At 37.0% G+C, this 25,283-nt stretch overlaps 2 protein-coding genes and 1 long non-coding RNA gene across 3 annotated transcripts; all 3 read right to left on the reverse strand.

Moving 5' to 3' along the window:
• Window positions 1-1,788: 1,788 nt before the first annotated feature.
• Window positions 1,789-5,168, reverse strand: LOC112009043 (disease resistance-like protein DSC1). The gene is made up of 5 exons (XM_065782053.1): window positions 4,035-5,168; window positions 3,639-3,914; window positions 2,530-3,543; window positions 2,224-2,455; window positions 1,789-1,991 (listed from the first exon to the last, which is right to left on the reverse strand). The coding sequence occupies exons 1-5, from the start codon at window positions 5,166-5,168 to the stop codon at window positions 1,789-1,791; spliced, it is 2,859 nt and encodes a 952-aa protein (XP_065638125.1).
• An 11,991-nt stretch (window positions 5,169-17,159) lies between these two features.
• Window positions 17,160-18,378, reverse strand: LOC136071093 (uncharacterized). Its single transcript, XR_010632403.1, has 2 exons — window positions 17,981-18,378; window positions 17,160-17,909 (listed from the first exon to the last, which is right to left on the reverse strand). It is a non-coding gene; the product is annotated as an uncharacterized LOC136071093 (long non-coding RNA).
• Window positions 18,379-22,195: 3,817 nt separating this feature from the next.
• Window positions 22,196-23,955, reverse strand: LOC112009042 (TMV resistance protein N-like). Its single transcript, XM_065781963.1, has one exon. The coding sequence runs from the start codon at window positions 23,036-23,038 to the stop codon at window positions 22,508-22,510; it is 531 nt and encodes a 176-aa protein (XP_065638035.1). The 5' UTR covers window positions 23,039-23,955; the 3' UTR covers window positions 22,196-22,507.
• Between the last annotated feature and the right edge of the window lie 1,328 nt (window positions 23,956-25,283).

The raw sequence follows: 25,283 nt of genomic DNA on the forward strand, positions 1-25,283 counted from the left end.
ATGAAAATGTGTTTATAAGGAATGATCTCCCTTCAATGTGTAGAGGCCTTTTCCCTAGCGCAACCTGGGGAAGAACAAAACCGTGAGGGGTATGGGTCCCAAAACGGACAATATCTACACAGTTGGGGCGGGGTCGTTACAGATGGTATCAGAGCCATGCCCTAGCCGGAAGTGTGGGTCCCACATGCGAGGATGCGTGTGCTCGTAAGGGGGGTGGATTGTAGTGACCCGAAAGGGGGTCTTGCAATCCATGGAATCCCACATCGCCTAGGGAAGCATATGAAAATGTGTTTATAAGAAATGATCTCCCTTCAATGTGTAAAGGCCTTTTCCCTAGCGCAACCTGGGGAAGAACAAAACCGTGAGGGGTATGGGTCCCAAAGCGGACAATATCTACACAGTTGGGGCGGGGTCGTTACAAGACATTTATTATTAAAAACTATTTGCAACTAAAAAAAATTCTAACCTGCATAAATAAAGACTAATTCATTACATTTCTCAATATGTTGAAATTTGATAAAACAACACAATAAAACTAAAAGAAAACTATCTATTGAATTAACAAACCAATTACTAAAAAAATTATGATTAAAATTTTAATGAATCTATATTTTGGTCACAGTTTTAAAAATCGGATTAGATTAGCTAGTTCAACATTGGTAAAAACTAAAAATCGAATCTTTTTCGGTTTTTTGAAAAATCCGTTTAAAACCATAATTTTGGTATTTCTAAATTAATTTTGATGATAACTATATCTACTTGTCATAATTAATTATAAATTTATTTAATGTTTTCTTTTCCATAAAAATTTGTTAAAAACCGGTATATCCACACATAAAGCAACAACCAAATTTTTTTTTTTTTTTTTGAGAGACAAGAACCAAAGAAATTAATAAGTTAAAATTTTAATTTATTTTTTAAAAATTTGGTTGTGGATGCTGGACCCATAGACTATATTATTGATAAAACCTATGTTACTGGCAGTTACCTATGTATCTGTGCAAAGGGGAGTGTGGTATGTACGTAAAAAATGGTTCACCCCCCGTTTTACATGAACAAAACTGAAAACACCACTGTTAGTCTGTTAGATCGAACAAAATTTTGCTAGCTTACATGGAGAAGGAGAAAAAGAAATTGTGTGAGAGCTTAACACAAACCATGGAGAGATTTTTCTTCTGTTTTTTCTTTGATATAAAAATTTATTTTTGATACATTTGAGCTCAATTAATACTCCTACGCATTTCATTAAAAAAAAAAATATATATATATATATATATATACACACACCTACACATAAAAAAAGATATACCTATTGGTCCATATATAGGGCCCTTGTTCCAGTTAATGAAAGTAAAAAACAAATTCACATGAGAGAGAGAGAGAGAGAGAGAGAGGGGGGTGCAAACCTCTAGGAAAAAATAGCCCAAATTTTCTTCTTCCGGTCTTGATTTTATGACACAAGAGTGGCATGCAGATATTGCATTCTCCTATAAACAACTGTGGTAAATATTAGTAAGATTGAACTTGTTGCACATAAATTGTTTTACACACCCTTAAGTCATATTTTCAATTGGTTTTGAGAGTGTGTTTAAACAATTTGTGTGTAATATACACTGTCATATTAGAATAAAAAAAAATAAAGAAGGAGAAAATGGTTACTTACAAAAAAAATTGAGCAAAAAAAGTTTAGTAGCCTCTTTTACTCTCCTCACAATAAATGCTACGAAGCCTACAAGGCATAAATTCCCAATCCCAAATCCGAAACACAGAACGAGTCCTTCAATTAGATTATGGAGTTGAGTCCAATCTTCTTTGGGTGTAGTGGCCCAGTGGCACGTCTATGTCATTAGAGGTACCTTCTCCACTAGGTCCAGCCCCTTCCCCATCATGGTTCATGAATTGTCTAGACTGAGACTCAGCCTGAATTTGTTTGGCTTGTTCAATGTCATGCTCGTATACCAACCAGGCTGCGCAATTCCGAACCTCCAATCCTGGACTAGTGGTATCAAAAAAAAAATTAATTTCACTGATTCCATTAGCATCGCTTTTACTCCATGCTTTTCTCAAGTCCCCATAGAAGTGTGGACAGGGTACATATTCCAACCAAAGGTGATACCGTTCAGGAACATTATATTCACCATAGACAATTTGATTTTTTTTTTAACTCTTCAAAATATTCTTCGTTGACCACAATAACCCAACGAAGATCACATTTTTTAATACCGCGTTCGTCAGGTGGATGATGCTGGTTGAATCTAAAAGCACACCACACGAAGAGTCCCACAATTTTGTTACATTCATCTGAATACATTGTTAGAGACACTGAACCCACCTGATTCCAATTGTCATCTAACTTCACATGCAGTGGTGTATATGCTGAAGCCTCCTCATTTTGCTCTATGACCCATTCCGGAATGTCGACAGAATGTGTCCGTCTGCCTGGTATACAAGGATCCTGAAATGTACAAATCACGATGCTCAGAACTTCATAAGAGAGAGAGAGAGAGAGAGAGAGAGAGAGAGAGAGACCTTAATCATTGACAACATGTCACCATAGCCTTGATCCTCCATTATTTTGAAGCAGTTGACAAGATTAAGTATCGGCTGAAAATCATAATCTGGTCTTATTGGTGTTGTTTCCAGTGATATACACCCTTCCAAATAAATCCCCCCAATATTTAACGGAAGCCATGGCAAAGATTGCAGATCCGTACAATCAAACAAAAAAAGTTCATCCAAATTAGTTAGTTGAATGATACTATCAGGAAGGCAAACAAAATTATTTCCTCCAAGATTTAATAATTTTAAAGACGACAAGCAACCAACAACATCGGGAATTGCCGAAAGATTGCAGTAACTTAGATCTAGTTTGGTCAAAGAGCATAAGCCTGATAAAGTATGTAGGAGCTTATTCAATGATTTAGAATATGATAGCCCTACACATCCCCGTAAAATTACTACTTTGAGCTTTTCCAAGAGACCGATGGGGGAAGGGAGTTCTCTTATAGCAGTATGACTTACATTGAGCTTCTCCATACCTTTAATATTTCCCAAGCTCTCTGGTAGTTTGTCAAGTTTTGAGCAGTAAGACAAATTGAGAGATTTCAAATATTTCAAATGACAACTGGCATCTGGAAGACTTGAAAGATACCTACATTTACTTAGATCCAAATTAGTAAGGACAGTTAAATGCTTCACAAATGCTGGTAGATGTTTTATAGGAGTCTCGCTCAAATCAAGTTTGGATAAATGTGACATATTTCCCACAATCTTTGGAAACTTCTTCAATCTTGAACAGCCAGAAAGAATAAAAACTTCTAGAGATTCCATGTTTATCTTGTTTGGAAGACTTTCAAGGCACTTGCAACCATTCAAATCCAACTGAATAAGCCTTTTGAGATTCCAAAGAGATTCATGAATCCTAAACAATCTTGTACAATGTTGAAGAATCAATTGCTCAAGATTTGGCACTCCACTGAAGTCCGGAGTCTCAATCAAGTTTTTAGAGTCACTCAAGTCAATGAATTTTAACTCGTTTGAACTCTATTATAAAACAACAATAAACGGAGAAAATTAAACCCTTATAGATATAATTTTTGTTTTAAAAGAAAAAGCTTTTGCATTAGTAAAAATCTTACCTTAATTCCTTTCCATAGTTGTTTCATGAGACTGCAAGGCATAATGAGTTCAACAAGTTCTTTTGGCTCAAAAATTGTTGGCAGAGATTTTGAAGTATATCCATACCAGTGAATATAACGCAACTTACTAGAAAGATAATTGAGACCTTGAGGAAGGTGCACACCACTGATTTTAAGTAATCTCAAGTTTTTCATGTTTGAGAAAGCTTTAGCATTCAAATGTTCCTTTTTTTTTGGAGGTGCATCAAGGAATATGCCCGTAACTAAGTCTGTTCCCTGGTCATAAAAAACAAATAATAATATTAAGTTTACCATGTACAAGATATTAACAAAATCTCATTTGATTAGCATAGATAATACCATCACAAAGTTTAAGATTTTTCCTGATCAACTTACTGTGTTTTCTTTGAGTACATGAAGGACATCCTTAATACACCAAACCCTACTGCGTCGGCCAGCCTCAATGGATTCACGACAAACAATTTCCCTGCCCAATTTTTGTAGTAAATCATGCATTTGAAGATATCCCCTTGAGATAGTTATAAGAGACTTTTTCAAAAGGACATCTATATCCCCGTCAAGTTGGTCATGGAGAGTTTGTAGTATATTTGTTTTGTACTCTCTATTAAAGAAACAAGCAATATCCAGAAATATGTTTTTCTCACTTTCCTCTAGGCCATCAAAACTTATTTTAAGCACCTCTAGAATATCTCTTGGAGGATATTGTTTAATTCTAGCTAGGGTGCTTTTCCATAGATCTACATTTCTATGAAGTATGGAGGAACCCAAAACTTCAAGAGCTAAAGGAACACCCTTAGCATAATATATAAACTCTTGGGACAACTCTTCATAACCTTCTAAAGGACAGTCATTCTTGAAGGCTTTTCGACTAAAGAGTTTGAGAGCTTCATTATTGTTTAATTCCTCAATTTGGTATATATTATCCACTCCAAGATTGATTAAAAGTTGTTGATTTCTGGTTGTAATAATAATTCTACTTCCAGGACCAAACCAATTTTTATCACCAGCTAATGCTTCTAATTGCTTAGGATGATCCACATCATCAAGAATGATAAGAACCTTTTTATGACTTAATCTTTTCCTTATCTCTTCGCTTCCCCAGTGAACATTTGAAAAATCAACGCTCCTTCCAATCAAGATATCAGAAAGCAATTTTTTCTGTAAAGAAACTAGGCCAGGGCCTCTGCTTTGTTCTCTAACATTGGCAAGAAAGCTGTTGCCTTCAAAATGATTAAGAAATCTTCCATGAACAACTGCTGCTAAAGTTGTTTTACCCATTCCACCCATTCCCCAAATTCCTATAAGTAGAGTATCTTTCAATCCCATGTCTAATAAATTCACCAGTTTCTCCATACGAGAGTTTATTCCAACAAGATCATTGGGAACAATTGAGGATGTTGAAATCAATTTACCAAGTATTTCTCTAACAATCTCTTCAATAACTTTTGATTGATATCTGCATCGAAGATAAGACAATATGTTTGTTGGTGTTGAGTTAGAACTTTCCATAAAGAGATAAAAGGTTCAACATAATGTACAATATTTAGATTCATTCAATAAAGAAAATAGAACTCTCTTTCTTTCTGAAATAATTAAAATACATTACAAATAGACCAAATAACCTTGTGCTACATATTTGGGCTTCTAGCTCGAGTGTTTACCTTAAACAATTTTTGTCTTTGCTTTTCAATGCAGTTTTTCAGAAAAGTATAAAATAGTAAGCTATTGTTGGAGGCAAAGAGAGAAACTGCAATCATTAGGAGGATACAATCTATGTAGTGTATTAGCAATCTTGATCAAGAATGGTTGAAAAGTGTCAAACACCTTTAAGTATGAATTAATCCACCTTCAAGAGCTTTTAATAGTGACCAATTTCAAAAAATAGTGACCAATTTTACGATTCTTTTATTTGTTGTTAGTATTTCTATGATTTTTTCATTTGTTGCAAGTATTTCTAGATGATACCAATTTTATTACAAAAAATGTACAAACTAACATGGAAAATGAGTGTGATTAACATTATTTCAACAACATAATTCTACCGTTTATCCTATAAAAAAAAAACATAATAAATAAATATTGAGATTACTTTTTGTGATTAATGACATATCAATTAGTAACCTTTTTTTTTTTTAGAGTTTAGCTTACTCCTTTATTAACTGGAATTTCTTTTTGTTTTAATGAGAAATTGTCACATCACCCACTAACTAAATAAAATTTAGAGATTAAAACCATCAACTACTTCCAATGTATATTTAAAACAACAGGAATTGTTTAGTTAAAAAAGAATTGAAAGTAAACTACACATTTTTTTTTTTTTTAATTCAATAGTTGGCCTTAGAGTTTTTATTTTTTTTTTTTTTTTTTTTTTTTTTGAGAAACGGGGTTAGAGAATTTGAACATTGAATTTTGTACATTCTTTCTTCTTCTCAAAAAAAGTATTGCTTTTCTAAATGTCTTCTTCTAAAATAATAATAATAATAATAATAATAATAATAAATGTCTTCTTTAATTTCAAAAATTACACATTTTTCTAATCATAAATATCTCAAAAAGATTTGAAGGTTCAACAACATTTTTTTTTTGGGGTCAAAATCGTGATTAAATATTTACTGCTTTTCATCTAATTAAGTTTACCTAATTAATATCGTCCTTTTCTTTCAACAAAAAAAAAAAAAAAATAGCATCTTAAATCATTTTAGAGTTTAAAAATTCTCATTTGGATCCAATAATTTTGTAGGCCTAGTCACTTCAGTCTTTCCATCTATTGTTACTAAGACAACCTTGTTCTTATCCTCAAATATATATATATATATATATAGGAGAAGAATGTTAATATCCTTAATTAATACGACGTTGTTTTATCAATTTTACCATTAAAAATTTATTTAAAAAATATTGTATTAGTTTAAGCAAATTAAAGAAAATGAAAACACGAAAATATTAAAGACGCTGTCCCTAGACTCCTAGAGTAAGGGTGAGTTTGGTTCGGTTTTTTGAAAAAGTACATAATAAAAAACTGGAGTTTTTAAAAAGTGGATAATGAAAAAGTGTTTTTTTAAAAAGCTGAGTGTTTGGTAAAAATTGTTAAAAAATGCTTTTTGAAAAAACTGTGTTTGACTAGCACTTATAAAAGTGACAGTTTAAAAGGTAAATTACTAAAAAGGACAATGTATATATAAGAGTGTAAGGTTAGGATTTGTGGTTCAAGCCCAAAACAATAAATTTGTAGAGTATGGGTGAAAGAGCTAGGTTAAGTATTGGATTGGCAACAATGAATCACAACTTTCAAACACAAGCCAACATGAATTTACACGTAAAACCTGAAAATCCGAAGAGCTATATTATTATTTATATGATGAACAAAGGTCTTAGGGTTACAGTCAAGTTCTTTCTTTCTCTTTTTTGTTCTTCTTCCTTCTTCTTCTAGTTAGGAGTCTCCTTCCTTTATATAGCCACCCTTCTCCTCATCTCCATCATCCACTTGTTCCTCATCTATGAGTTTGCTTGAGTACATATCACGTCAAGCATCTTCTTTTAGCTCTGTGTGAGTGGCGGTAGGTTAGGATGCACTGTTCAGGGGTCTTCTCCACATAAATGCGGTCAGAAAAGTTGCTGCAGAGTATTAAATACGGTGGTAGCAGCTTTCCCCTTAGATATTTCTCCATCCTTATCGTTTCCTAGCATACTCAGAGCTTATCTTGATCAGGTGGAGTCCTCGGAAGGTCATTTTGGCCTTTCACACACTCAATTGATTTATAATATTTGCGTTAGAGGATTACAACCTCTTCGGAAAGGAGATATCCTCTTCGGATTGTAATAATTCTTCCTTCTGAGGGTCCCACTTCCAGATGGACCTTGCCTTTTCCATCTCCTTTTTCTCGGTCGCAAAATAGCTCTCCTATGGGCTTTCGGCCCATTATGTTGGGCTGGGCCCTTTTCCCCCCATAAAGAGCATCTCTAGTAGGTTAGACAAATTTTTGTACTGTTTGGACAATCAACAATGACATTTACTTTTTGCTTACCCACTTTTTTTTTTTTTTTTTTTAATCAAATGTATTCTTTTTCAATCTTTATTTTTTCTTTTCCTATTCATTCTCAACAATTATATTTTTCAACAAAAAATGTTACATCCACAATATTTTTTGCAATACTTTCACAAGAATCATAACAAAATCTTATATGGAAAGTTGTTACTAATTCTAATTTGAACCCACCACTGAAATTATATTTTTACTCACCAATATTAGCTAATTACTTAAAATTTATTGTGAAAATATTGTGGTATTATTTTTAAATTGTGATTTCTTATTCTTTGCCTTTTCTTTCATCCATATTATTCCTTCTTTTTTCTCTTGCATTTTGTCCACCACACACGTATACCCATCACTTGATTCTAAAAGCTCCTTTCCACACATGTATACCCACCACACAGTATATCCTCTCCTTTTTTTTTCTTTACTTCCACTTGATTCTAGAAGCTCCCTCACTCTTTCTTTCTCCAGCTCTCTCATTTTCTACTCTTTTTTTTTTTTTCCCCTACTTGATTCCATAAATTCTCTAGCTCTCTCTGTGATGCGTCTCACATAAATCTTGCTTGCCTTTTGGTGTCATTATCTTCAAACACACATGGACATGCATGAAGAGAAAGGAGAAATCACCTTTGCTCCACCACACCGCCACTGCTACTCCTCCTCCTTACTGCAGAGTGCATGCAACCAGGGGTCATATCAGCTTCTATTTTTTTTTTCCTTGTTCTTGATTAGTTGTTGTTTTGATTTTAGATTTGTTGTTTAAATTATATCAGTTTTATGAGAGCAAGAATATTTTTGCTTTTATTGTTGTGGTTTGATTAATTTTATTGCGCGAGTGAGCTTCAGGGCAAAGGGAGAGCAGAGACATGAGATGAGAGGAATGAGGGACATGCGTGAGAACTGAGAACTTTTATCAAGGGTAATTTGGTAATTGAAGGAAGAGCCAACGGATAGTTACAAACGCGCATTGGACTTTTTGTTTTATGGACCTCCTTAACTCCATAAGGTTTGCACGTTCTCAGCGCGTTATTAGCCTTGGCCCAAAACGCAACTTTTTCTAAAAAAATTGCGTTTTAGGCTGAACCAAACACTAAAGTTGCTCCAACTTTTTGCAAAACGTGCTTTTTGGGCTCAAAACACCCAAACAAATGGGCAACTTTGTTATCGCCAAAAGGAAAACCCCATTTGTTCCGACGGCCAATCAGTGCAAGCAAAATTTGAAGAGCCCCATGAGAGAGAGAGAGAGAGAGAGATAGAGAGAGAGAGAGAGAGAGAGAGAGAGAGAGAGAGAGATGATTTTAAGACAAAAAAAATAAAAAATAAAATGAATAAAGTTTAGCTACAAAAGTGGTTGTAACTTAAAACTACAACTTTACTCAATAAAATAAGCATTACTTATGTCCAGTGTCATATAACACTAGACCCGCTGCGATCATGACACATGTCTGAAAATGGACACCTGCTATAATCGTAGTGGGTCCAAGGCGCTAGAGGCACTGGACAGAAGCTGCGCCCTTTTAAAAATCTAACTGTTAAATTGTATGTTCCTTACACTCTTAATATACATGTCAAATTTTGAATCAATAAGATATTATTTACTATATAATCATATGTTTGAAAATGAACACGTGTACATGATGTAGTGGGCCTAGTGCACTGGAGGCACTAGATAGAAGTTGCGCCCTTTTAAAAATCTAACCATTGAATTGTATGTTTCTTAGCCTCTTAATGTACATGTCAAATTTTGAATCAATCGGATATTATTTACTATATAATCTATAAAATTATATTTTATGCATAATTTTAAACTACAAAAACTTGAAATTATACAATTTATTGATGACATAACTATTGATCTTTAATTTTCTAGAAATTTTGCAAGCATGGAGGATATAACAAAAAAATTTAATTCAATGATAGATTTATCAAAATTCACATCTAATAAAAAGATATTGAGTAAGGTTGTAATATAAGGCTATAACTAATTTTGTAACTGAGCTTTGTTAAAAAAATGATTATTTAATTATTCTATTTTGAAGATTAGATATGCGGAGGTGGAGATTGTGATTTGTGTTTGGTTTTCTCCAAAGAACTCAGTCTCAAATTTTTGTTCTAATTTGATTTGAAAAGATGAGAGAACGAGAAACAAGTTTTGACTGAGCCCAAATCTAATCTTTCAAATATCTTAATTTTGGTTCATCTGGGTCTAGAATAGAAAAAAGTAGGCAAGAGAGAGAAATCAGATTTTGCTTGAATTAAAAATAAAAATTACAGCAGATTAGGATTATTTTTTATTTTTTTGTATAGTAGTTAATTTTTTTAATGAAATAATTCTATTAAATTGGTATAAATTGTTGCATTTACTTTTAAATAGCAAAACTAGGGAAAGGAGAAGACATGCCATATATCTGCTATAAGCAGCGAATGTCTCGCAATATGTGGACCCCACCAATGTGTGGGGCCTATGTGTTATTAGAGGGTTGCTGCATACATTGGATGCACGCAGGTAAACTTTATAATAAGGGTTTGAACAAAACAACTCTCACAACAATGGTTGGAAGAACTTTTTTGTTTTTTGTTTTTTGTTTTTTTGGAGAAAAATGATTGGAAGAACTTAAGATACTAAAATGACAATTTAACAAAGTTATTAGATGTAAACTGAATTTTTGACCATATATTTTCACTATAATCTTGTTTAGAGAGAGTGAGAGAATTGCAAAATCTACCTTAAAAAAACTCAAGCTATTTATAAAAATAAATGAAGGTGATTAAAATCAAAGCATGACAGATATGTTCAAATGAACCTGACGGTGCTAAACATATGTGTTATGTAAGACGACGAATCGAGATGATAGACGGAAAGAATACATGATGGGTAGTCCTATGCGGACGGGGTCCTTGGTGTATGATCATGAGGGCGCCCGATGTCAAGGCCACGTGGCACCCACTTGGCTTAAGTGAATTCCAAGGAATCCTAAATGGAAATATCTTGCGCTCTACATTTGACCCTTGTCAAGGAACCTTTATATGGGAAGAATCCCACAAAATACGTACATTTTATTAGGATCTTCTCCATAAGGAAATATCTTCTTGCCCGAGAAAAGGAAGTCGATTCTACTTTACTATAAAAACTCCAAGCCCTCAAAAAACAATGTATGCATAATTTCCCCCAGCTCTAGCACTCTAGAGTTGTGAAACTTCTCTAACTTAACTTTCAGAGGTTATTTGGCCGATACCACACCGGTACTCTCTATAGGGTTTTTCCTTTTTTCTTTATTGTGCAGATTTTGCTTAGAGCACATGAGGACTGCGCAACTTACTGATGATTTTTCGGCATCATCAATTGGCGCCATCTGTGGGAAACGAGACTACTAGCGCCCCCCAAACAAAAAGTTGCATGATGCTCACTCGTTCAATGGCAACCAATAATAATGAAGAACCACGTGCTGCTGCCTTTAAAAGACAAGTGCAGACATTAGCTACGGCCGTAGAAAGACTTACCAAGCAAAACCATGACCTAGAGGAGCAGCTACACCAAAGGGACATTAGACCCAACAATCACAAAGAAGAGCAAGAAGGCAACAACGCCGAAGGAAGGGATCGAGAAGGACTGGAAGGTAGCAACACCCCAAGTAGATAAGAGCGGCAAGATACTCGCCACCCATCCGTCATGGAAACAGCACCTCCACAGATAGTTGCAGAGATGCAATTGATGAAGAAGAGGATGTACTTCATGATGAATGCCCTCAGAGGATAGGTGTCAAGCAACCTCGACGAATTGATCCACAAGACGGACTTTCCCTTCACTGCACCTGTCACTTCATTTCCCCTACCACCGAAATTCTGTATGCCCTAGGTAGAAGCTTACGATGGGTCGAAGGATCCTTTAGATCATCTAGAGTCGTTCAAGACCCTCATGCACTTGCAAGGGGTGGTGGATGAGATCATGTGCCGAGCCTTCCCAACTACATTGAAGGGTTCGGCGAGGGTATGGTTCAGCCGGTTGATGCCCAACTCCATTAGTAATTTCAAGGAGCTGAGCACATAGTTCACTTCGCACTTTATCGGGGGACACAGGTATAAGAAATCCACTACATGCCTAAGGAGCATTAGATAACGGGAGGACGAGACGCTGAGGTTATACATAACTCGCTTTAATAAGGAGGCCCTCTCAATTAACGAAACTGATGACAAGATACTTGTGGATGCATTCACTAATGGGTTAAAAAAGGGTAAGTTCCTATTTCCTTATACAAAAACGACCCAAAAACTATGTCGGATGTATGCTACTAAATATATGAACGTGGAAGACACACTGCTAACCCGAGAAGAAAAGCCTAAGAAGAGGGAAAGACAAGAAGATGCATGACCTGATAGGGGATGAAAGATGGCTAGGACAGGGGATAGACGAGAGGAGAGACATTCCAAAACCCCCACAGGGAGATTTGCAAGCTTCACCCCACTAAACACTCCGATTGATCAATTCTTGATGCAAATCAAGGATGAAGGAATCTTGAAATTTCCTAGCAAGTTGAAAGAAGGCCCTAGCAAAAGATCCAGAGATAAGTATTGCCATTTCCACCACGATCACGACCACGATACGTCTGAGTGCTATGACTTGAAGCAGTAGATAGAAACTCTTATCAGGCAAGGAAAGTTGCAAAGTTTCATTAGGAAGGAAAGGATGGAACAGCCCCAAGGACAGCTTGTGCGGAAAGAAGACAAGCGCCTTAGGCCACCATTGGGAGACATTAGGATGATCGTAGGGAGCAACACATCTTCTAGTTCGTCCAAAAAGGTGCACAAGACTTACGTTTGCATGGTACAGAACGTCCAACTAACGGGTCTCGTCCTGAAGATGGCACGAATCAACAACCCAGTAATAGGATTCACGGAAGAAGATGCTCGACATCTCCACTACCTCCATGATGATGCGCTTGTGGTTAGCATATGAGTTAGGGACTACAATACCTATCGAGTCCTTGTAGACAATGGGAGCTCTACTGATATCCTCTACTACCTGGCATTTTAGCAGATGAGGATTGAGAGAGAACGATTGATTCCAACTAACGCGCCCCTTGTTGGATTTGGAGGAACGAGAGTATATCCCCTCGAGGCAGTCATTTTGCCCATAACAATTGGTGACTATCCTCAACAAATAATTAGGGATGTCACCTTCTTGGTTGTTAATTGTTCATCTGTCTATAATGCCATCCTTGGTCGTCCTACCCTTAACTCATGGAAGGCCGTGATTTCAACTTACTACCTGATGATCAAGTTTTCAACCGAGTACAGAGTACGAGAAGTACGGGGAGACCAAGTGGCAGCGTACGAATGCTACATTGCAATGCTTGAGATGGACGATCATTTACCAACTATGTGCATAAAAGAACAGCGGACGATGGCAGAACCAGTGGAAGGATTGGAAGAGGTAATCCTGGACGATGCTAGGCCCAAACGAACAACCAAGATAGGAACACTAGCTAGCCCACCGGTCCGTTAGGTGCTTACAACCTTTCTAAGAGAAAACCAAGACGTGTTCGCATGGAGCCATGAGGACATGCCCGGAATTAACCCTTCAGTCATGGTCCCCGGAATTGATGTATCGCCTTCCTTCACTCCTATTCGTCAGAAGAAACGAGTATTTGCGTAGGAACGGGACAAGGCCATAGCCGAGGAGGTTCATAAGTTACAGGAAGCATAATTCATAAGAGAAGTATACTACCTCGACTGGTTGGCCAACGTAATGATTGTTAAGAAGGCCAACGGACAGTGGAGGATGTGTGTAAACTTCACGGACTTGAACAGGGCATGTCCCAATGACAGCTATCCCTTTCCACGAATTTACATCTTAGTAGATTCGACTGCCAAACACCAGCTGCTAAGCTTTATGGATGCATTTTTTGGCTACAACCAGATCAAGCTGGATGAGACCAATCAAGAGAAAACTTTATTTGTTACTAGCCAGGGTATCTTCTACTACAATGTAATGCTGTTCAAATTCAAGAACGCGGGTGCCACATACTAGAGATTGATAAACAAAATGTTCGCACATCAGATTGGGAGGAATGTACAAGTTTACGTGGGCGACATGCTGGTGAAGAGCATATGGGAGGACGACCATTTGAACTACCTCCAAGAGACCTTCGTCACCCTTCGGTCATATAACATGAAGCTAAATCCAAGTAAGTGCGCGTTTAGGGTGACGAAAAGGAAATTCCTAGGATTCATGGTGTCCCAAAAAGGCATTGGCATTAACCCAGACAAGATACTAGCAATAAGGGAGATGACACCGCCAACAAACATCAAGGAGGTACAGTGCCTAAATGGTAAGGTTGCTGCACTGAACAAGCTTGTCTCAAAAGTAACGGATAAGTGCCTACCTTTCTTCCCCACGTTGAAGAAGTCTTTCGAATGAACGGTTGAATTTCAGCAAGCGTTCGAAGTTCTGAAAGCATACCTCTTCTCCCAACTGTTGTTGAGTCCCTCCAAACTAGGGGAGGAATTATTCCTCTATCTGGCCATATCCCTGATAGCTGTCAGCGTAGCCTTAGTCAGGGAAGAACACAGGGTACAGAAGCCTGTGTACTACACTAGTAAGGCACTTCGAGGTGCGGAAGAAAGATACCCCTCGATGGAGAAGCTCGCCTTCGCGTTAGTAACGGTAGCTCGGAAGCTCAAGCCATACTTTCAGGCCCACACTATGGTCATCTTAACAGACAAACCTTTGCAAAGGGCAATGAGTAGCCCAGAAGTAGCTAGACAGATGGCGCTATAGGCAATTGAATTGAGTGAGTTCGACATACAGTAAAAGGACCGTAAAAGGGCAGGTTGTTGCTGATTTCATAGTGGAGTTCACCAACACAAAGGACCAGGGGGCAAGTGCACAGTCACTATAGACCATCCATACGGACGGATCATCCAACAGACGACTAGGAGGAGCCCGTGTAGTGCTTCATTCTCCAGAAGGCGAAGAGATTGAATGCATGATCCGACTCGACTTCCCTACAACCAACAACGAAGCAGAGTACAAGGCACTAATAACAGGACTCGATCTCGCCAAAGTAGCAGGCACTTCAAGTGTGATCATGTACTACGATTCACAGGTGGTCACAAGCCAAGTAAACAGTGACTACGAGTGCAAGGGCAAATGAATGAAGAAGTACCTAGAGCAAGTAAAGGACCAAGTGATCGATCTTTAGGTGAGGTTTGTTCAAATCCCTAGGGAGGAGAACAAGCCAGCTAACCATCTTGCTAAGGCTGCATCAACAAAGCCTATGATCATCCCTAGTTAGGTGTTGTCCTTTGTTCAAATCTCACCACTAATAGATGACATTAATGTGCAGGAGATAGGCTCTAAGAACTATTGGACGACACCAATAACCTCCTACCTAAAGGATGGTGTGCTACCCGATGGCAAGGGGGCTTCTAGAAAGTTGAAGGTTCAAGCTACGCGTTTTGTTCTAATTAAAGACATTCTATACAAAAGGGGCTTCTCTCGACTGTACCTGAAGTGCCTTATCCCCGAGGAAGCAAACTATGTCATGCGAGAAGTCCATGAAGGAGTCTGTGGAAACTATCCTGGATCACGACCGTAGGTGCACAAGCTAATCTGAGTGGGATACTATTGGCCAACCATGCAGAAGGATGCTCATGCATACGTTAAAACTTGCGACAAATGTCAGAGATTTGGAAACCTCATTAGGCAACCAACAAAGGAGCTCACCCCGATGACGGCATCGTGGCCTTTCGCTCAATAGGGGTTAGATATCATAGGGCGATTCTTAATGGCGATTAGATAGTTAAAATTCATAGTAGTTGGTATAGACTACTTCACTAAATGGGTGGAAGCCGAAGCCCTAGCCTCCATCACGGAGAAGAATGTTCGAAGCTTCGTATGGAAGAATATCATATGTAGGTACGGTATACCTAAAGTACTGGTCTCAGATAATGGAAAGCAGTTCGACAACAACGCCTTCAGAGACTTTTGCTCACAGCTAGGGATCAAAAATCACTATTCGTCCCCCGCACATCCTCATGCCAATAGACAAGTTGAGGTCACGAACCGATCCTTGCTCAAAATCATCAAGATTCGGCTCGAGGGGCAAAGGGCATATGGCCGAAGGAATTTCCAAGCGTTTTATGGGCATACAGGACGACTGTAAGGATGCCCACGGGGGAGACACCGTTTTGACTAGCATATGGAAGCAAGGTAGTCATCCTGGCTAAAGTAGGACTCACAAACTACAAAGTAGGAAACCACGACGAGAAAAGGGAATGATAAAGCTATGTGCCTGCAGCTTGATCTAGTGGACGAGGTCAGAGCAACAGTTGAGCAATGGTTAGCATGGTACCATGACCTCATGACTAAGCATTACAACTCAAAAGTCAGATGTAGGGTCTTCAAGGTTGGAGATCTGGTCTTAAGGAAGGTAACGGGCGCCACGAAAGATACCTCACAGGGGAAACTAGGACCTAATTGGGAGGGACTGTACATGATCACAGCATGGCATAGGAATGGAACATACCACCTGGAGACGCTGGATGGATAAAAGTTGCACACCCCTGGAACACGGAGCACCTAAAGAAGTACTACCAGTTGACAACGGCACGGACAACAATACTCTTCATTTCCATTTTATTGCTTTTTAATTAAATTTTTATTATCTACAGTTTCTTTTAAGCCCAAAGGGTTGGTCTTTTATCTTTTAAAAACAATTTTTATACGCATGTTTAACATAATAAGAGGAGTTATTCAGGAATGCCATGTGTATGTTATCTACATTTCTACATATTCATTATTAAGTCCACACAATGGATGGGTTCATCCCAAAGGGGGTGATTTTAAATTATAAAGTCTTCAAAGTAGATGAATCAACCCTTAAGGGATGACTGATACCTAAGTCCAATATGGACGAGCTCATCCCACAGTGGGTGATTTAAAATTATAAAGTCCTCAAAGTGGACAAATCAACCCTTAAGGGACGACTAATACCTAAGTACAAAGTGGACGAGCTCATCCCACAGTAGGTGATTTGAAATTATGAAGTCCTCAAAGTGGACGGATCAATCCTAAGGGATGACTGATACTTATCAAGTCCAAAGTGGACATGCTCATCCAAAGGGGAGCTTTGAGATTATTAACCCCAAAAGGTAGATGGGTCCATCCTAAAGGGTTGACTTGTATTAATCAAGTCCGCAAAAAGAACAGATTCACCCTGAATGGATCACTTATATTTAAGTCCATGCCAAGACGGGTTCATCTCAAGGGGTGGGGCAAAAAATTGTAAAGTAAACGAATGCGGACGAGCTCATCTCAATTATGTCAAAAACTGTCCCTAAGTATATGAATGCACCCCAAGGAAAGATTAAAGAATTAATCAACAAACCAGACAGATCCAACTAAGGACTCCATCCCATGGAACTAACGGAAGCATTAAGCTATCTAAATTGGTACATTCATAAATGAAAGAACACAGAGCAATAAATAAATAGAAAGGCAAATTGTTTACAAACACCCAAAAATAGGGGTGACGGAAGGAATAAAAACTATTCCTACATAAACAAAAAGTGATAATACACAAAGTAGAAAGGTAATAATAAAGACTACTGCTGAGTATCATGGGTTTCTTCATGCCTTTCTTCAACCGTCTGATCCCCATCAAATGGACGTGCTTCATCAATAGCAACTTTGGCTTGGTCTTCAAAAGGAACAGTCTCTCCGTCGCCTTGAAGGTCGTCAACAAGGGCATCATTAGCAAATAGTTCATCAGTGCTCTCGAAGTGGACAGGCTAAGCTGGAGTCTGGGCTTGGGAATCAATAGAAACATGGGACAAGTCCAGGTCTGGGAAAGAAGTTTTGACTTAACGGAAATAGTCGTCAAAGCTGTCTGTAAAGGAGCTACTGAGCTCTGCCAGAAGGGCGTCGGGAGTCACGATACTCCTATATCACGTCTTCCTTAGCCTGACGAAGCTGATCCTTGACAGTTTTAATCTCTTTTTCCTTGTCCTCAAGGACGTGCTTCAGCACCTCCGTTTGCTTCTCCAGCTTACCTCGAACTTGCTCCAACATGGTAAGCTTCTTTTCCTGGACCGTTTTCCAGGCTTTCAACTATCCCAGCTCTGCCTCCGTTGCCTTTGCCTTTGCCTTAACACAGTCCAATGCCGTCTTATGGGATAGGCAATGGCTCATTAACCCTTTCATCATTAACATTGCCTGGAAACAAAAGAGGGTTAGAATATAACGAGGCAATTTGAAAGAAAGAAAAGTAAGACAGACACAGTTACTTGCGCAATGCAAAAAAGGCCGTCTCCCCTATAGCTTCAGTTGTGTGATTGCTTAAGTCCTCATAATCGTTGGTGGTGACGATGGACGAAAGCTGCTTAAGCACATACCGGGAATCCTCGTGGAGGAGGACGGGTGGTTTTTTAGTGACGGGAACATGGCCCGTCATAAGTCCCTTGCCCTTCCCTTGAATGGGTGGAGTAGCCGTCTTCTTTATCTCAACCTTTAACCCAACGACTGACTGTTGTGTAACTTTGGACTTTTTTGGAAGATAGTCAGTCTTTACCGATGGTTTTCTCTTCATGGACGGGTTAGCATGGCCCCCAGCTTTAGGAGGCAAACTCCCCTCCTGTTTCTTCTTCGCAGCAGCTTACTGCTTTATGAAGGCCCTTCTCTTCCTCCATTTCTGCATAAAGATGGATGGATAAAAAGTTGGGTAATTTACCAAAAAGAAACAAGTATAAGGTGACGGACTCATGTGTGCGTACTCGTTTGTCATAGTGATGGATAGCCTCGGTTGGTTCTGGACCGTCACAGTACCAGTGTAGGGTATCCAAAGTTACAAGTTTTGACCACAACCTCTCCGATAGCTTAGTGGTTATGAAGATCCTTTCCAAAAAGCTCCACTCTTCAAGAGTGGTCCCTAACTGCAAAAAGAAACAGTTAGAATATCAAATAAACATAAGGGAATAAAAGCCTAATATAGACGGACACATACCAGACGGGGGCATGGTACCCCAGGTTTTGTCAACTGGCATATACTCTTCGTCACCAGGGTAACACATCCAATTGTCCCCTTGAATAAAGAAATAACAACTCTTCCAGTTTTTGTTGGAGTCTGGGGTGTCGCACACCAGCCTGAGCAATGGACTCTTTGGCATGAAACTGTACATGGCCGTTGATTGGGTAATCTTGGCTAGATAGTAGCAATGGAAGAACTCTTCCACCGTCATCCTACGTGCCCTATCAGACATGACTCCATACAGTACTTTCACACCTAGGAAGACTCTCCAGGCATTTTGAGAGATTTGGGTGACGACCAGTCCAAGGTACTGTAATAGACAACAGTGAAGAGCACTTAAATTGAACCTTAGTCCCACTTTCAGGTGCTACTCATACACTTCGATGTCTTCTACACCCTTGTAGTAACACTTTTCATGCTTAAAAGGTAGACGCATTGGGATGTTGACGGGTATTTGGTCCTTCTCTCTAAGGGTGTTAAAGTTTTTTTTGTTTGACGAAGGAGTTGAAGTCATTTATTGTCCACAACGGAAGCATAATGAACTTCCTAAATCCATCAGGGCCTATGATGGACTGAATAGAGGTTCAATATCATCATTGTTTAAATATCCCTCTGACCCATCCACATCCATGTCCTCATCTCTTGTGGAAGGAAAGGTGGCCGAAGGTTCCCTTTCATCACTTGAGGTGCCAGGGTCGTCCAAACCTAACGGAAACACCTCATCGTAGCTCATTCCATCGCGGACACATGATTGTTCACTCGACATACTAGCCATCTGTCACCTACAAGTGACGGATAAACCCTAAGACTCTGATAGGTCTACATAGACGATGGGTGTGAAAAAATTTAAACAAGTAACAAAGAAATTCAACATGAGGGAAAAATACTTACCGGTTGGAGAAAGCAAAAAGGAGTGGTTGACGGTTGCACGGAGTAGATGGTATGCCAACTTAGTAAGAATGACGGTAGCGCTTAGGTTGCAAATTCGTTGCAGAAAGTAAAAGAGAAAGGTAAAGAAGCGTGTATATATAGAGGGAACGGCACAGAAGACGAAGGGACACTTTGGTCCAAGTGACTAACCACTAAAAACTCGCTCGTGCCCCTATGGCATTTATGGCCCTAGGCTAGCTTGTCAATCAAAGTACGTTTCTCAGAAAATGAGTTAGACCGTCACTCCACGAGTCCATCTGTAAAGGAAAGTGACAGACCCATGGAGTGAGGGGGCAACTGAAGATGATTAAAATCAAAGCATGACAGATATGTTCAAATGAACCTGACGGTACTAAACATACGTATTATCTAAGATGACGGATTGAGATGATAGACGGAAAGAATACATGATGGGTAGTTCTATGCGGACGAGGTCCTTGGTGTATGATCATAAGGGCGCCCGATGTCAAGGCCACGTGGCACCCATCTGGCTTAAGTGAACTCCAAGGAATCCTAAATGGAAATATCTTGCATTCTACGTTTGACCCTGGTCAAGGAACCCTTATATGACAAGAATCTCACAAAATACGTACATTTTATTAGGATCTTCTCCATAAGGAAATACCTTCTTGCCCAAGAAACGAAGGTCGGTTCTACTTTACTATAAAAACCCCAAGCCCTCAAAAAATAAAGTACACATAATTTTCCCCAGCTTTGGCACTCTAGAATTGTGAAAGTTCTCTAACTTAACCTTTGGAGGGTATTTGGCCGGTACTACACTGGTACTCTCTATTGGGTTTTTCATTTCTTCTTTGTTGTGTAGATTTTGCCTAGAGCACGTGAGGACTGCGCAACTTACTGACGATTTTTCGGCATCATCAATAAATAAGTAAATAAATAAAGAATGTTGTCGTGTTAGTGCAAAAGGCTCTATGAGAGTTATGATTTTTTTTTTTTTTTTTTATACCTTGAAAAAAATTAAATTAATTAAAAATAGCTAAATTGCAAACTATATCCCTAAAATTTGGGAATATTTAAATTTTACATCCTAAAGTTTTAAATTTTGAATTTTATTCCTTGAAATTTTATTTTATTTGCATTAGCAGTACTTCCATCCATATTTTTCGTTAAGTGCCTTATAAACTTGCAACGCGTGTTTAGTTCATTCAAAAAAATAATGTCATGTCATTTTTATTATGCCATGTTAGTTTTAATTATTTAATTTTATTAGGCTACAAAAATTATGTGGCATTATTTTACTAGATAAACTAAATACGTGTGACAAATTTATGTGGCACTTAACAAAAAATATAATTGGAGGGGCTATTGATACAAATGGAATAGAGCAACGAGAGATAAAATCCAAATTTTGAAATTTCATAGTATAAAATTTAAATACCTTCAAACTTTAGGAGTTTAGATTGCAATTGTGATGAGGAGATTTAAAAAAAAAAATTGAAACAATTAGGGAAGAAACTTATATAATTTTCTTATAGCATGATATGGAAGAGTTATACTGTGGTGAGAAAGATGTGTGACAAGAATTAGCCATTGGTGACAACTTGCAAAAGCAAAGTTAAAAAATAAAATAAAATAAAATAAAAAATCCTATATTGTCATCGTCTTCTAAACGTAGTGTAAAGAAGGATAAGGATATCTATAACTGTCATGATAGGCTGATAGCATTCAACCAAGTCAGTAAGTCACTTTAATATTTAATTGGTTAAAAAATTAGGAATTGGAACAACATTGTAGGTTGTAGACCATTATAAAAAATAATAATAATAATTAAAAAAAAGTACAAAAAAAAATAATTTGGGGTCCAAAACTTCAATATACTTAAAATTTTTAAATATTTATAAGCGCATTTTAAAATATAAAAAATCAAGCCTGGTGGGCTATGGCTCCCTCGACCTCTTAGTGACTCCACCATTGAATCATCAAGACTCATGAGTAGCTATTAAATTTTAGTTGAAGCATTGGTCTATTACGTACTTGGCAATAAATTTTTTCTATTTGTAATTATATATATATATATATATATATATAACTGAAGATATTTGGTTTTTGGTTGACTTCAAAATGTTGTGTCACATAAACTTTTTAGGTCTCACAATTTTATATATCATTATTTTAATATATATTTTTAATTAACTTTAAGTTATAATCTATATATAAACCCTCCAATAAAATTTTGACATATTATATTTTCTTTAAATGTTATAATATATATAGTTTCATCTATTAAGGCAATCATTATAAATTTTTTTTTTTTCGAGTCTAATCATTATAAATATTTAATGTTAGAACATATAGTTTTATACATCTATACTATATATAAGAAGATTCTTCTTTTTTATCTTGACTTTTATGTGGTTTAAAAATACCCTCAATAATGAAGAGTAACTTCATTTAGAAATAGAGTCATAAATGTCAAATAACAAATTTCATTTTGAATTCAAAAAGAGAATTCCTAAAATTTAGAATTTTTTTCCCTTTTACGTTCAAAAAAGAAATTATAGTTACCATTTATCTCTAAAGTTTATCCTTTTTATTTGTTTGAAAAATAAAAAATATATATTTCTTTTTTATAGGGAAAATATTTCTAAATTATAATAGATGCAAGTTATTAGCATTTATCCAAAAAAATAGAAGAGCCTTTGAGCACGCGAATGAGCATGTGCTCAGAGGCTAGTATACAAATATGATTATAATAATTATCTATTAATAATTATTATAATTATCGAAATTTCAATTTTAAACAACCAATTTTTTTATTAAAAAATCATATTAATATTAAATGATTTGCACTAAAAAAGAAATATTATTCAAGATACAAAAACAAAATCAAAAAAACTTACCGATCTCGTAAATCCCATCCAGCAATATTAGCAACTTTTGTCAAAGCAACTCTCCACTTTTCCACATCTGCAATAGTCTCTTTGAGACGCTCTTCATGTTTAGCAAATGCTTCAGCAAATGTCCCCCTCTGATTCCTCACATCACTAGGATCCACATAGTGAAAAACTGGTAGAATTGTTAGCTTCTTCATTTCCATGCACTCAACGATCTCTGCTAGTTCAGTCAAGCACCACCTTGACGAAGCATAGTCATTTGAGATAATAACGATAGCAAATCTCGATTCTTTTATTGCTTTGGAAAGCTCTTCATTAATGAATGTTCCTCGCTCGAGCTGTTCATCATCTCTAAATGTATATATGCCTTTTTTCTTCAAAGCAGTGTATAGATGATCTGTAAAAGTTTTGCGGGTCTCGACACCTCTAAAACTGAGAAAGACTTCATATTCATAATTGCATACAGAGGTAGAAGAAGAAGAAGGTGAAGAGGAGGAGGTGCTTTTTGTGCCCATCGTGCCCATCAAAGCCATTGGAAATATGCTAGAGATATACAACAACAACAACAAAGGGATATGCAGTAATTAAATATCCCAAAAAAAAACTCGAGGGAAAATTAAATATCCAATTAGCTTTGAAGAATTAAAATCACACAAAGGCAAATAATTTTCTTTTTTTTGGAAGAAAAAGTGGGTGGGGGGCGAGTTGGCATCTAAAGGAAAATAAATTACGGTAGAAGAAAAGCTAGAAAGCAGATTTGATGTATATTCTAAATTCAAGAAGCAAAAAAAGCAAGAAAAAAATTATTAAAAAAAAAGAAAAAAAGAGAGATGGATGTGCTTGAAAAGTTAGTTCACAGATTTGCGAAATATTGTAGAGATGACGAAAAGCTCAAAAAAAGGTATTGAAATTGCAAGTGACAGAGAACATCGCCTGTGAATCACACATATTTATACAGTGATTTTCGCGTTTGCTAAGAAAAAGAAAAAAAAGTGGAGAAGTGAGACAGAGGGGCTCGGTAATCACATTATATGTCAACCATTCACGCCTATAAACTCACTCCCCCATCTTCCCGGTAAAAAACAAAGGATTTAGAATAAAATAAAAGGCCGGCTTCCTCGTCGTTTACTAATGCGCTGCACAAGCTCATTTATTTATTTATTTATTTATTTGAGATAAAGGCGTGACACATGACACATGACACGTTGACAGATAGTTCAAAATTAATACTATAAACTAGAATTCATTTCAAAATTAAATAAATAAATAAATAAAATAAGGACAACCCAAAAGGCCGGCTTCCTCGTCGTTTTCTGCTTTTGGTATACTGATTTATTGTCCTATCCCATGTTAATAGGGGTGTCAATGTTCGACCCAACCCACGAACACGACACGAACCCGACATGGGTTTTTTCGGGTTAGGGTTGGGCCTTAATGGATTTGGGTCATAAACGGGTCAACTCGAAAGCAACACAATAAGAAACAGGTCATAAACGGGTCAACCCGTGTAACCCGCAATAGACACGTTTGACACGCCAATTTATTTGTGTCAACCCGAAATGACCCACTTAACACAACCCGTTTAACTCATATAAAAAAAAAATATCTATTTTATTTTAGATTTGTCAAATATCTTTTATATCCAACATATATTTTAAATTAAAAAAGAAAAGTGAGCAATTATAAAAATTTACAAGAAATATAATTGGAAATTGAAACTTTACAGATCCTAGAACTACTAATACTTTTTTCTTTTTCTTTTTTGGCATAGAACTTACACAAATGAAATTGGATGAGCTTGTGAAAGATGTTATCAATTTGGGCATCAATAAAGAATCTATGTCCCATGTAGTTTTCTTTCTTAAGTTGTGCTTGTGGACTTCTAAATAAGGACAACCCAAAAGCCTAATTCTGAATGGAAGAAAACAACATGGGATAGAACAATAAATCAGTATACCTTTGGAAGTAAAAGCTTCCCATTTCGATGTTTACCTGCTTTCCAGCACATGATTTCTACTGCTTTTGAAACACCAACAAAAAAATTGTCTTGCCATTCTTTTTTCATACATTGAAACCAAGGAACCAAAACAAAACAAGAAGAAAAGAGTACAAGATTCAGGGTTTGCTGCCTGTTATCTAAGCTAATGTTCATAAAAAAACTTAGGGTCAAGGGTTGATAAGGATCAAGGCTCAGCCAGGGCGTCTGCCCACCTGTCAAACACAAATATTTATAAACTGTTGAATGCCCTTCACCACAGCCTCTCTATTGGCCAACTTGTCACCTGTCTGTTAATTTTAAGAATATTGACACAGAAATCTCAAAGTTTGAAGATGCTATGAAGGAAGAGCAGGAAAAACTAGAAGATGCCATGTAATAGCCAATAGGGAACATCCTGAAAGCTGGAATATGTATTTTTGTCATTTAGTTGATATGTGCCATTCTCATGACCCCATTTCTTATTTTCTCTTTTTTTAAATTGATTTATTAAAAACAAAGACATTCACATTTTATTACGGGGAGGCCATCATTTCGACCATCCAAATACTTTGAAGTTAGAGAATGGATGGTATGTCAAGGAGGCTTTCCTAGAGATTTTTGCTTAAAATTTTTGTTTTATTTATTTACTTATTTTTATGTTATTTACAATCCTCTTTTGATATTATAGCAATGGGGATCACTTTTAGGTGTGAGGCCTATCAATTCATATGCGAATACCATTCATTTTACAATGCTATGAAAAGTTACAAAGTCACTTTGCTTAGTGTTAGGACTTAGGA

Source organism: Quercus suber, unplaced genomic scaffold (genome assembly GCF_002906115.3).
Source record: "Quercus suber isolate HL8 unplaced genomic scaffold, Cork oak 2.0 scaffold_15, whole genome shotgun sequence".
NCBI lineage: Eukaryota > Viridiplantae > Streptophyta > Magnoliopsida > Fagales > Fagaceae > Quercus > Quercus suber.